Raw genomic sequence first — 13,405 nt, forward strand, 5'->3', positions numbered from 1 at the left:
CAACACAATTCTGCATAAAATTAAAAGCAATGATAATTCTACCAATAAATTTACACTGCAAACGTCTCACACACTGAACCCTGTGCACTCTAGGAAACATTTACTGTAATAATAATCAGTGTTAAAAAAAATAAAGGCGGGGCAGGATATGCCAGGGGTCACGAGCTTTCACGTCATTTTGTCTCGCGATTAGCTAACCGGGGTGTTGCGTCACATGATCCAACAAGAGACAGGCGGAGTCGTGTAGGGAGACAGCAGTCGGGCAGTTCTTGCCCCTCACTCTTCATTACAGCGATGAAGACTCCCGGTGAGACAGCGAATGGACCTCAGGGCTCGTTAGGCCGCGCCTGGAAGCACATGTCGTGGCTGTATTATCAGTACCTTTTGGTCACCGCACTCTATATGCTGGAGCCCTGGGAGCGCACCGTCTTCAGTATCCTTTTATTTGCTAAATGATTCTTATTATGTTGGTGTTTTTTTTGTTTATATAAAGTCTTAACCGCTAGGCTCGGCTGCTAGTGCTGCTGCTTTTTCTGGCGTCCAACGGGTTGAACAAAATGTACTTCCATTTATTAAGAAACCTATCGAACTCCATATTTTTCCTTGCAAGCAATAACTAAAAATACAAGTTAAACTTGCATGAACACTTCGTGATAACATTAATCTGCGAAGTATTATGCAGTAGTTGTATGATTACGCTATTAGACACTTGGATAACAGAACTAACTCTGTTTGTATCTCACCGGGAGTGGCTGAGGGTAGCTGGGAGTTGTGACTAGCGCACCATTCATTGGTCAGACTACAGAGATGTCACCTGTATGACTCATTGTCAGTGTGAGTCACCGTTACCTCCCAGTTGTATAGAATTACCAAGCCATTGTCGCATGTGATGTCATCGTGTAGTCAATAGTCATTTTCCAACTTAGTACTTGTTCAAGTTTGCATTTCTTTTGTTTGTTTCTCAATTATCTTTATAATTGCGTTGTTTTTATGTTATTGCAATTAAGGGCATGGAAACAATGCATCTGGATACTTATAGTTCTATTGCTGACTCCTAAAACTCCTGTTAGGTGATCGTTATCTTTTAGTGAGCTTGTGTGCTTTCTCTTTTGTCACTGATCACTATACACTTCCTTCTACTTTTGATCAGTAAAACCAGCTGTATGGGGTGCCTATGCCATTAAATAGGTTCTGGGTAGAACACTGAAGGATTCAATACTGTAACCATCATCAATGTCTGAATCAAACTTAAATAATTACTTCTTGTTGGTAAAGTTTTATTACATACTTGTGAACATCGTTTCCAAATCTCCCAGAAAATGAGTCAGGCAGTTTTGGAACTCTAACATGTAATTAAAGGGATAGTCTACACTAGAATTGTTATTGGTTTTAAAATATATATAATCCCTTTTATTACCCATTCCCCAGTTTTGCATAACCAACACTGTTATAGTAATATATACTTTTTTTTACCTTTGTGATTACTTTGTATCTAAGCATCTTTGGACAGCCCCCTGATCACATGACATTTTATTTATTATCTATTGACTTGCATTCTAGACAATTAGTGCAGTGTCTGCCACAAGCCACGGATGTGATCACAATGTTATCTATATGGCTCACATGAACTGGCACTCCCCTGTTGTGAAAAGCAAATAAAAAGCATGTGATAAGAGACAGCCTTCAAGGGCTTAGAAATTAGCATATGAGAACAAAGCACATTTGATGATAAAAGTAAACTGGAAAGTTGTTTAAAATTGCATGCCCTATCTGAATCATGAAAGTTTTGTTTTTGACTAGACTACGGTATCCTTTTTTTAAAAAGGGACTGTTAACACAAGATTTTCCTTTGAATTGAAAGCTGCTTGCGTTACTAATACAGGTAGAAAACCTTGTATCCAAATTGCTTGGGACCAGAAAAAAGATTGTTAGATTGTAGTAGCTGTATTAGTCCAGTAGTCAAATATTAAGATAACAAGTGTATTGCTATATTCAGTAATACCTTTTTTTTTTTTTTTTTTTTTTTTTTTTTTTTTTTTATTGGACTAACATAACATACTGACAAGCTCTTGAGTTTTTTTCTCATTGCTTCAGGCATGAGGAAGATCGTTCCTCAGGCCTGAATCTCTAAAGATTGTCTTACTATGTAATGTTAGTCCAATAAAAAGATATTCCTGCATCCTGCTGTAATCTTATTTTGATACATATAGACTATTTGCATTTTCGAACACACAAAATAAACAAAACCAAGGCCCAAGCAAGAGAAGATTGTTACTTACAGGCAAGGAAAAATAGTAATTTTATTTAAAAAAAAAAAAATTTTTTTTTTTTAAAAAAGTTTGGATTTGGGGATTTGTACCTGTATATGCTTTGCATATATCATTGTATAAATCAACACCTTTTTTTTCCCTCTGAATGACTTCAAGCTGCCACCAAGTGTTTTTTTTTTTCTCTTTCTTTAAAGTTTTTATATTTTGGGATAGTTTAGCCAATTACATGGCACCCAACTATTTCATTGCCCTTGGTGGTTTGAGTTTGTAGACATGATGTTCTTAAGAATGTTAAACTTTAAGGAACTCCTCAATCAACTAGAAGGTCTTCATAGAATTTAGTACATTCTTATTTTGTTTTATGCAGGGATTGTTATTTTTGAAGGACAAAACAGAAGCAACTTGCCACATGCAATGCATTCTGTTCAGTCCCCCATGAATGTTTCTTCAAAATAATTTTTTATACATATACACACACTAGGGCTGCACTATTTTTCGCGGTTCCGGTTTTAAACCGCGATTAATTGTCGCGATTTAAAAACCCAGAGAGTTCGCAATTTTTTGCTTAAAAAAAAAACCCTCAGTAGTGGCTGTACTGCATTGATTTGTATGTGATTTCTGGCAAACGAGCTCCATTTAGTGGTTGTCTTTAGCACACATTTGTAAAATGGCTGTTTTTACTTTCACTTTCTGATCTCAGTAGCAGCCGGACAGCCGATCAATCTAGAAGTCTAAAAGCAGAGCCCATACAGGAATGAAGAGGAGGGAAAGCCACTTATATTTCCCCCTAGGGACCTCTGCAGTCTGAAACTTAGGGTATGTAATCATTATGGAACCTCCCACACAATCTCCTGTCCTCTGAGAAACGGCTCAAATACATAGCAGATGCAGTTAACCCCACGGCTGCCAAAAAGGCTAAAACTGCAGTCCCCTCTGCTGCTGGGTTAACTTAACTGCATCTACAATGTATTTGATATCATCACAGCATTTCTGAAAGGAGTTCTACTGCTATATGCCTGTATTGGATTCCTGGACAGGAGCAGGGCTCATTTTCAGTCAAATTAAATGTAAAATAAATAAAAAAAAAAAAAATATATCTATCTTCAACAAAGTATATATAACTTCTCTCCAGCTGGATGCAAAAAAGGACAATAAGTGGCGTTATCTCCAAAGAAATCCTGACGCATTTCAAAGGCACTATGAACCTTCTTCATCAGAGGATTAAAATTACTGTGTGTGTATATGTATGTGTATATGTATATATATATATATATATATATATATATATATCTCTATCTACTCACAGGACGTCTCAATAGTGGGTCAAACAAAAGACTTAGTGTTTATTAACATTTCGGGGTTCATACAGACCCCTTCATCAGAATAAAAAAACAGTGTCACATCATACCTTTTTAATATAGGGTTCAAAACAATCAAGCAAATACTTACAACAAATCACCTGTGTCTCATGATATAGTTCCCATGTGCTAAGGTGGAACGCACGCCATGCGTTCCACCAAACCGGAAGTTACCTCACTTCCGGTTGTGTTTAAGTATAACTAACATGTTCCAATATAGAGAGAGACCAAACTTTGTGTCATCAAACTTTCATCCTAATTCACCATGTCCCCAAACCGGATTGAGGAGGGGACCGCAACAATTTGCTCCTTAGACGTGAAGCGGAGTGGATCTACCGCCTAGGAACTATCTATCCTGGAGGACTTAACTCTGCACCAGATTTTAGGGCCATTATCTAGGAGATGGCACTAGTAACATACCGGGGGTGCGTAAGCTTGGTAGGGATGGTGACGGGCAGCGGAGAGGTGGCCGTACACCATGGGGTGCGAGCTTCCTCCACGCACTGCGTTGTAGGATTGTCATGAATAGGGTACCACGGTTGTGGACCTGGTTCATGTCCCAACCACCCCTGCCTCAGCATTGGTCACTCGTTTTTTCAGCCCCCCCCACCAGTAGCCCAATATTGTTCCTTGATGGACAGCTTAACATACTTGTGTGAGAAGATTCATATCTATACACATCTGATTACATGCTTGGTAATAGAGTTGTGGTATAGATTTTGCAAGTTCTACATAACAGATGATTGTTTTTTTTAGTATTTTGAATTTCTCTGTTCTTCAGTTTTTAGTTCCTATATTTTTTTTTTAGTAATATTCAGTCTATTGTCATATGATTAGGGAGGTATGTGTCTAGCCTGATGCCTAACATACAAGAGATTTATATAGAAGTCCTAATTCCCATCCCTATGTAAATGTGACATTTTATTTAAAGTGTATGAATTCCTAGAACCCTGCAGTCTAGGTATCATGATACATTAGAATGTTGTAGTATTTGCTTTGTCCGGAGTGATATAACTTTGAGTTTTTTCTACATATGTACAGCTTGTACAATTATTTGCTATTGTGAAAAATGTATGTGGCAAAAAGTATTCACATTTTAATCAAACAGCTTTGACCATGTAGTTGAATTGAGCTCAACATAGTGACACAGTTTGGACAGGTCATGGTCAACATTTCAGTGTGCTTTGTAGTATACAGGCTACAATGGCAAGCGTGTACTGTCATTATGACAATCTGGGAATGTAACATAATACTGTGCGCCCTGCTGATTGGCTAATAAGAATGCCAACCATAGGGGATGAGGTCACTTCCGGTTTTCAGATAACACTAACCTACATACAGGTATAAGGGCTCAATGCACCATTCCATAACACATAGAGGCACCTCTAATTCACCTTTGTGGCCGATTTTTATGTTAGATGCCTGTAGTGCACAATTTCACTCTAAACACAAGTTTCGCCAAACCGGAAATAGTGCGACTTCCGGTATATTGAAACGCACACATGCGTTCCATACTCGAACACCCTATCTGCACACAAGTTGAAATTAACTTACTGATGCTAAAGAAGCTGGCCACATAACAGCTTGCTATACACAGGTTTGAGATACGTTTGAAAGTTTGACACAAAGTTTGGTCTTATTAAGTTTCTCTATATTGGAACATGTTATACTTAAACACAACCGGAAGTGAGGTAACTTCCGGTTTGGTGGAACGCATGGCGTGCGTTCCACCTTAGCACATGGGAACTATGTCATGAGACACAGGTGATTTGTTGTAAGTATTTGATTGTTTTGAACACTATATTAAGGTATGATGTGACACTGGTTTTTCATTCTGATGAAGGAGTCTGTGTGAACCCCGAAACGTTAATAAACACTAAGTCTTTTGTTTGACCCACCATTGAGAAGTCCTGTGAGTGCTTTCTTCCACTGAGATTATATTATTTATTTAATTCAGGAAGGAAACGAGGACCACAGAACTGCTGATCATTTTAGGCACTTTTTGTGTTTGTACAGGGTAGAGCACCTGCACGTTACATACAAATAGGGTAGTGACAAACTCCTGCAGCATTCCCTCTGTGCTTGTTACCTTCATTTATCCACCAATCAGCAAGCGCTACCCAGGTTCTGAACCAAAAATGGTCTGGCTCCTAAGCTTACATTCCTGCATTTTCAAATGGATACCAAGAGAACAAATAAAAAATAGGGTTAAATTAGAAAGTTGCTTAAAATTGCATTCTCTCTCTGGATCATGAAAGAAAGAAAAAATGGGTTTCATATCCCTTTAAGTCACTGTGTCTGTCTCTTCAGTTTGTTTAATTATGACTTGTCACTTAAAAAGCTAATAGTCATACTAAGTAGGTATATAGTCAACTTCACCATGTAATCATTTTATGACAATACAACTAATCCTTGTTGAACACTATGAGTTAATAAGTTACGTATGTGCTGGATTTTATCAAGATGGAAAATTGAATTGTAGAGATAATGGTTGTAATGTTTAAACATTAAGAGACCCAGTTAGGAGGACTATTATTTGATTCGTGCACAGCTAAACAAATAAGGTGTAAAAATAGCTACCAATAAACTTGCAGCTTTGGCCATAGCTGGATAAACCTAAGACTTCTGCCGCATTTTATCGGCAATAATTAAGATAAACTTATTTAGCAGAGCGAGTATAAACAAACAGCAATGTAATGGAAGCAAGTGATATTGCTCCCTGTTTGCACAACAAACCCAGGTAAGTTTGCTAAACTCTAATTGCTATACCCCAATTTTCATTTAAAGGGACACTGTACCCAAAATTTTTCTTTCTTGATTCAGATTGAGCATGAAATTTTAAGCAAGTTTCTAATTTACTCCTATTATCAAATTTTCTTCATTCTCTTGGTATCTTTATTTGAAATGCAAGAATGTAAGTTTAGATGCCGGCCCATTTTTGTTCAACAACCTGGGTTGTCCTTGCTGATTGGCGGATAAATTCATCCACCAATAAAAAGTGCTGTCCAGAGTACTGAAAACAAAAAAAAGCTTAGATGCCTTCTTTTTCAAATAATGATAGCAAGAGAACGAAGAAAAAATTGATAATAGGAGTAAATTAGAAAGTTGCTTAAAATTGCATGCTCTTTCTGAATTACAAAAGAGAAAATTTGGGTTCAGTGTCTCTTTAACTGCATGTAATAGAGACTACTTTAAAGAATATGCACAGATACTGATCTAAAAATCCAGTATAAAACGGTTTAAAAACTTACTTAGAAGCTCCCAGTTTAGCTCTGTTAAAAAGGTAGCCTGGACACCCACTGCAAGTGGGAAACAGCAGACACCCCCCCTTCCTCTGCAAATGAAGACTCTCTGAGCAAGCTGGAGTATGTATTCATCAGTATTCTCCTAAAACTGTGGGCTTTGTTAGGAGTGAAAATCAGCACAATGTTATTTAAAAATAAGCAAAACTGGGTTTTTTTTAAATCCGTGTATGGGCTATATAAATGAATAATCTACAAAACATTTATGCAAAGAAAAATTGATTGTATGTTTCTTTAACTGCCCCCTTATTTACTTGTAAATATAATCTTCTGACAGTTATTTTAATGTATGCTGTAGGCACACAGCTACAATTTTCTAGCATCCGATTAAGTTACAGATTAAGCAGGGTTTTGCACATTCATTTTTTTTGTTCTACTTTTAGGCAGCCCCACACACATCCTGTATGTAGAATAATAAAATAAAAACTGGATTCAAAAGTAAAGTTTCTTAGCTCCTGGGACTTGTTAAAGCCTGGTCATACATAATACTGAGCCTTTATTTCTGTTGAACTTTCATTTGACAGCAGTTGACATGTTAACAGACATTAATGCCTCATTAAAAAAAGAAACTGCATATTTAAAGCACAATTGTATTCTGCATATACAAGTACTTTGTTGCTGTCTGGTTCTGTTTCCTCCATTGCTACCTGGTGGTGCTCTCCAGCAAGTAGATGACAAATATTTGCAGTGAGAATTCAAGCATGTTTGTTTTATTGCTTGCTTTTTAAATACCATTCCAAGCAAATATAGCTGCCTGATATGGCTCTTCATCTAACGCACCAAACTCCACAGAAGCATTAAGTCACTAGTTCAGCAGCATTTCTTAAACCTCTGCTCTCCTCCATCCCTTTTTCCTGCCCTGTCACTACAACTCCACTCTGACATCGATCCTTGACAATTTGGCTCCTCCCACCATAGCTCAGAAGTCATGCACTCATCCTCAACCCTGGCATACTACTCCGATACGCTACCTGCAGAAATGTTCCTGCACTTTTGAGCGACATTTGTGAAAATCTTGGTTTTCAGCTGACTTTCTTCACTACAAGTTCGTCCTGTTACTCTGCCCTTACCCTCTCTACAAAGGATTACTTCTACTCTTTCTTCAAACCCAAAATGTCTGTTCTCCACTTTCACTGCCCTTTTCCGCTCTTCTCTGCCTCCTACTATAACTTCTCTCTGCTCAAGATTTTGCAAGCCACTTCAAGAACAAAATTGATTCCAAGAGAAATTAAATCATCTCAACAACACACTAGCATTCGCCAGCCTCCTCAACCACTCGCTATCATCCACCAAAACCAACACAGCCACAAATTTTTTTTTGCCCCTGTTACCGAGGAAGAAGTTTCTGCCCTTAAATCTTCCTTGTCAGCCCACTACCTGTCTCTTCAATGCCATTCCCTCACAACTACTCACTTCCCTCTCTCCTACTCTTACTCCAATCTTCACACATTTTCTACCTCTCACTCATCTCTTAAATATGAAGTAATCCCATCTATCGTCCAAAAAACCCCTCTCTCAATCCAACCTCCCCATCCAACTACCGCCCTATTTCCCTTCTCCCTGGAAAGGCTCGTTTATACATGTTTATCACATTTTCACATATTTAAACTTCCTCCTTGATCAATTGCAATCTGGATATTACTCTCAACACTCCACAGAAACCGCAATAGTTAAAGGGACACTGAACCCAAATTTTTTTTCTTTCTTTCGTGATTCAGATAGAGCATGCAATTTTAAGCAACTTTCTAATTTACTCCTATTAATTTTTCTTCGTTCTCTTGCTATCTTTATTTGAAAAAGAAGACATCTAAGCTTTTTTTTTTTCTTTCAGGCTCTGGACAGCACTTTTTTTTATTGGTGGATAAATGTATCCACCAATCAGCAGGAACAACGCAGGTTGTTCACCAAAAATGGGCCCGGAATCTAATCTTACATTTTTGCATTTCAAATAAAGATACCAAGAGAATGAAGAAAATTTGATAATAGAGCATGAAATTTTAAGCAACTTTCTAATTTACTCCTATCTGAATCACGAAAGAAAAAATTTGGGTTCAGTGTTCTTTAAGGTAACTAATGACCTACTAATGGCAAAATTAAAAGGCCACACTTCTCTGCTAATCCTTGGTCCCCTTCTGTTCTCAATCTATACATCATCCTTAGGTTTTCTTAATAAAGTCCTATCGGTTGCAATATCACTTCTATGCTGATGATACCAAATCTACTTCTCTGCACCAGACCTATCCCCTTCCTTGCTAACTCGTGTTTCTAACTGTCTCTCTAATATTTCATCATGGATATCCTCCCTTTATCTTAAGCTAAATTTCTGCAAAACTGAGCTCCTTATTATCCCCCTTCTTTCAAAATCTCTCCAACCAATCCTCTTTCCCCCCCCCCCCCGGTTTTCTATAATGGTTGATAACATCATTACCCAACATTGTATGCCCACTTGGGTTCACACTTGACTTGGATCTTTCTTTCACTCCTTGCTTCCAGTCTTTGGCCAATTCCTGCAGTTTCCACCTTAAAAACCTCTCCAAAATTAGCCACTTTCTCACAAAAGGCACACCGTAGATTTTAATCTACACTCATCTTTTCCCGCCTTGACTATTGCAACTCTCTCCTCTCTTTTCTCCCTAGCTGCCGTCTCTGTCCTTTTACAATCCATAATAAAAGCCTTCACCAGGCTGATCATCTTTACGTGTCGCTTTATCTACTGCACCTCTTTGCCAGTTCCTGGCTTCCTCTAGCCTCCAGAATCAAACGCAAAATGGTGACTCTAAAATTAAAGGCCTTCAATAACACTGCCCTCCCTAAAGTCCCCTTCACTCTGCTCATGACCTCCTGCTTTCCTCTTGTTACCTCCTCACATTCCCACCTAGAGGATTTTTCCACAATTGCCCCTATCTTGTGGAATGCTCTGCCTCTCTCAAACTTTGAAAACTAGAGGAGACTATTTTCAAGTGCTCCTTTAAGGAACATTAAACGCTATACATTTTATAAGCATAGCTCTTGCCCACCTCCCTTGAGTCATGGATGCTGCCATATTGAAATCTTGCCTTTTACAGGATTCCAGTGCTGATGTTTGCGCATGTGCAGCAACTCTCCTTCAGATGCCTGCAGTATAACCTAGGTTCTAAAATGTCAGCACCCATGATTACAGGAAGGGGCATTAAATGTGTTTAGTGTCCCTTTTTAAAGACTGTTCAGGGTCCAGGGATGCATACAATATACGGTAACCTCAGTTCCTCTCCTCCCTTTGTTGTCCCCTTGAACCCCCCTTAGCATATAAACCTACAAGACAAGCTTTTTTGTTGATCACGTTCATGAGAGCTGATTTACAACAGTGCAGCTTTTAGCAGGGCTCTCTACCCATTTGTCTCCCATATATGCTTCCTTGCATATCATACCTATGTTTTATTATAATGCTATACAAATAACTGATAACTGCAGAGGTATGTGCAATGTGTGTGTAGAGAGTAAATGTGGATGACAGGAGATGTCAGTGGTGAGTTGAGGCAGGGGTTAATTCTGCTAAATAAAAATAGGACTGAAACAACAATTTTGTGTGAAATAAATGGAACATCAATGCCTACTGGTCAATTTGAATAACGTGCCTCAGTGCTAAGAATTAAAGGGACAGTCTCTAGTCAAAATTTAAACTTTCATGATTCAAATAGGGCATGCAATTTTAATCACCTTGGTGTTCTTTTGGTATTTTTTGTTGGAAATTAAACCTAGGTAGGCTCAAACTGTTTTCTAAGTCGTTGATGACTGCCTCTTATCTCAGTGCATTTTGACAGTTTTTCAGTTAGACAATGCTAGTTCATGTGTGCCATATAGAGAACGTTTTGCTCACTCCTATGGAGTTATTTGAGTCTGCACCGATTGGCTAAAATGCAAGTCTGTCAAAAGAACTGAAACTAGGGGGCAGTCTGCAGAGGCTTAGATACAAGGTAATCAGAGGTATTGGCGCTTGCTCATTGGTAAAGTAAGGGAATATTAAACACTTTATTTAACATATATACTGAAAAAGACAAACAAAATCAAATTGGATCATCAGAGAAAAGGGTATATGACTTCCATTACTCTATATCCATCTATTAGTGATCCAAATGAAAATGAAAAACAGGCTTAAAAATGGGCTATGTGGGCTTGCTTATTGGTGGCTACATTTAGCCTCCAATAAGCAAGCGTAACCCAGGTTCTGAACCAAAAATGGGCTGTCTCCTAAGCTTTTAAATAAATATAGCAAGAGAACGAAGAAATTAATGAGTAAATTAGAAAGTTGATAAAGCATGCAATTTCAATCTGAATCATAAAAGGAAAAAATGGGTTTAGTATCCCTTTAAATAATGTTTAAATTTTACTTGTTATCAAGTTTGCTTGCTTCATTCTTTTGGTATCCTTTTTGAGGAGTAAACCATGGTAGGACCTCAAGTCTTAATGTTGGTATAAAGTACCTTGTTTGGTATAAATTCTGTTAGGGACAGATATGTAGCAGAGTTAGCTTTGAGAAGTACATTTCAAGTTCTGATAAATAGAAATTGCTCAAATTGCATGAAAAGGGGTAAAATAAATGATGAAAATATATTGCAAGGTTGTTTGATTTTACATTACTAAGAATTTTATATACAAATCTCAAGGTGTTTACTGCCCCTTCTTAAGTTTCCCTTCACTGTATATGGATCTAAAATGTGTTTTAAATCTCCCATCTTGTTTGTACTTGATGTGCCCTCAATATCATTAGTTGCTGAATGCTACACCATTACTGCATTTTCCTTAACTTTTCTTCTCCAGACTCCATGTTGGTCTCTGTTGTAGGAATGGCCCTCTACACTGGGTATATTTTTATGCCACAGCACATTCTGGCTATCCTCCATTATTTTGAAATTGTTCAATGACATCAGACACAGAAGAACCACGATAGTAGCAAAGGACTTTGTGGGAGTCAAATATCTTCCTTAATGAGCATTTCTGACACTAGGGCAGTACTTGGCAGCTGCTATTGTGATAGCAAACTGAGCACCCTAGGACTGGATCTAATGAGCAGCCACTCACCATCTTCCACGTGACGTGGCTCCCCTGCACTCTTTTACAAATGTCAACATTTTGTACAGCAGTATTTTTTCACAACGTTGAATATTTTAAATATGGAACTGTAAATGTCTTTTAGTTAGGTTTATCTTTGTTTTAACCTTCAGGTAATAGGTAATTGTTAGTTTGTAGCTTTTTTCCACTGGAAGTGTGCACTTTTATTTAATGACTGAAACAATAATCACCTGACATCTGCTTTGCTAAAACAATCTTTTTTTTTTTTTTTTTTTCTTTTCCCTTTTTAAATACATTTAAATCAAATATATTGAAATGAAAACATTCTTTTGTGATGTAGCTGGAATGTTTGAATATGGAATTTGATAATTAAAGGGACAGAATATATTTATATGCTTGGTATATAGCTGCAACTAAACACTACATACTAATGTTTTAGAGCTTTAAACTGTAGTGTTTTTTTGCAACATTTGCATTGTTTTGCAGTCAAGAGGCATACCATTTTAAAAGCCTAATATCATCTGCTATAAATGAGCTAATGTGGGGATCAAGCAGTGGCTGTGTAAAAATTTGTGTTAGGCTTATCAAGCTTGACGTTTGTACCTTTTTGTTTTAACTAAAATTGTAAAATTTGCGAGTATAGAAGTTAAATGACAGAAGGAGGGTAACATAATGAATATTTATATATTGTAATGCATACTTTACACTTTTTGAATTCCCCATAAAATGCTTATGTCTATTTAAGCCTTATCTGGTGCTTTGAAAGTTGGGTGGGCTAACTGTAGACAGAGGAATTAAGTGACTTATTCCCTGTTGTCATTTGGAGGGTAAAACACATTACTAAGATGTAAATACAGGCCTAGTGTGGCCTCAAGTACTGGGATTATTTTATGACTTTCTATGTGGAATTGAGGAGAGCCGGTGTTCTGTGAAGGGACCGAACTTTGTAAAACAGCGAACCATGTCACTTCCTGTGACGTTTCATCAGCTGTTGCTCTCATTTTGACCCTAATACGCATGCGTGCCAGATTCTTCACATTCCTGGGCGCATATGTCACGGTAAAACTATTTACACTTGTGAAATTCTGAAACCATTGTATAGCGCATGCGTGGGCTTTTCTATCACAAATGGGGGTGTTTTATTGAACGATGTTTATTCAACACTATGTGCATTATGCTGTGAAACAGAAATAAATGTATAGCTATTTAGAAATATTTATTTATATATAACTTCAAAAACATACAAACTTTCAAAGCACTTGACTTTGTTTACTGTGAAATACGATATGCAGTGGCGATATCCGAGTGGCTGTTTGTCATGCAGGGATGAATAAACATCTTTCCATGTTTTAGGTTATATATAAATAAATATTTTTAAATTACTACACATTTATTTCTGATTCACACCATAATGCACATACAGTGT

General features: G+C 37.4%; 1 protein-coding gene across 1 annotated transcript; it reads left to right on the forward strand.

Moving 5' to 3' along the window:
- Window positions 1–204: 204 nt before the first annotated feature.
- Window positions 205–12,718, forward strand: SPTSSA (serine palmitoyltransferase small subunit A). The gene is made up of 2 exons (XM_053697923.1): window positions 205–433; window positions 11,728–12,718. The coding sequence occupies exons 1-2, from the start codon at window positions 295–297 to the stop codon at window positions 11,829–11,831; spliced, it is 243 nt and encodes an 80-aa protein (XP_053553898.1). The 5' UTR covers window positions 205–294; the 3' UTR covers window positions 11,832–12,718.
- Window positions 12,719–13,405: the final 687 nt, after the last annotated feature.

This window comes from Bombina bombina, chromosome 1, assembly GCF_027579735.1.
Source record: "Bombina bombina isolate aBomBom1 chromosome 1, aBomBom1.pri, whole genome shotgun sequence".
NCBI lineage: Eukaryota > Metazoa > Chordata > Amphibia > Anura > Bombinatoridae > Bombina > Bombina bombina.

Coding starts and splice junctions, on each gene's coding strand:
- SPTSSA (XM_053697923.1), top strand. CDS start 295: ATGAAGACTCCCGGTGAGACAGCGAATGGACCTCAGGGCTCGTTAGGC. Junction 434..11,727: donor CTGGGAGCGCACCGTCTTCA/GTATCCTTTTAT, acceptor TTTCTTCTCCAG/ACTCCATGTTGGTCTCTGTT.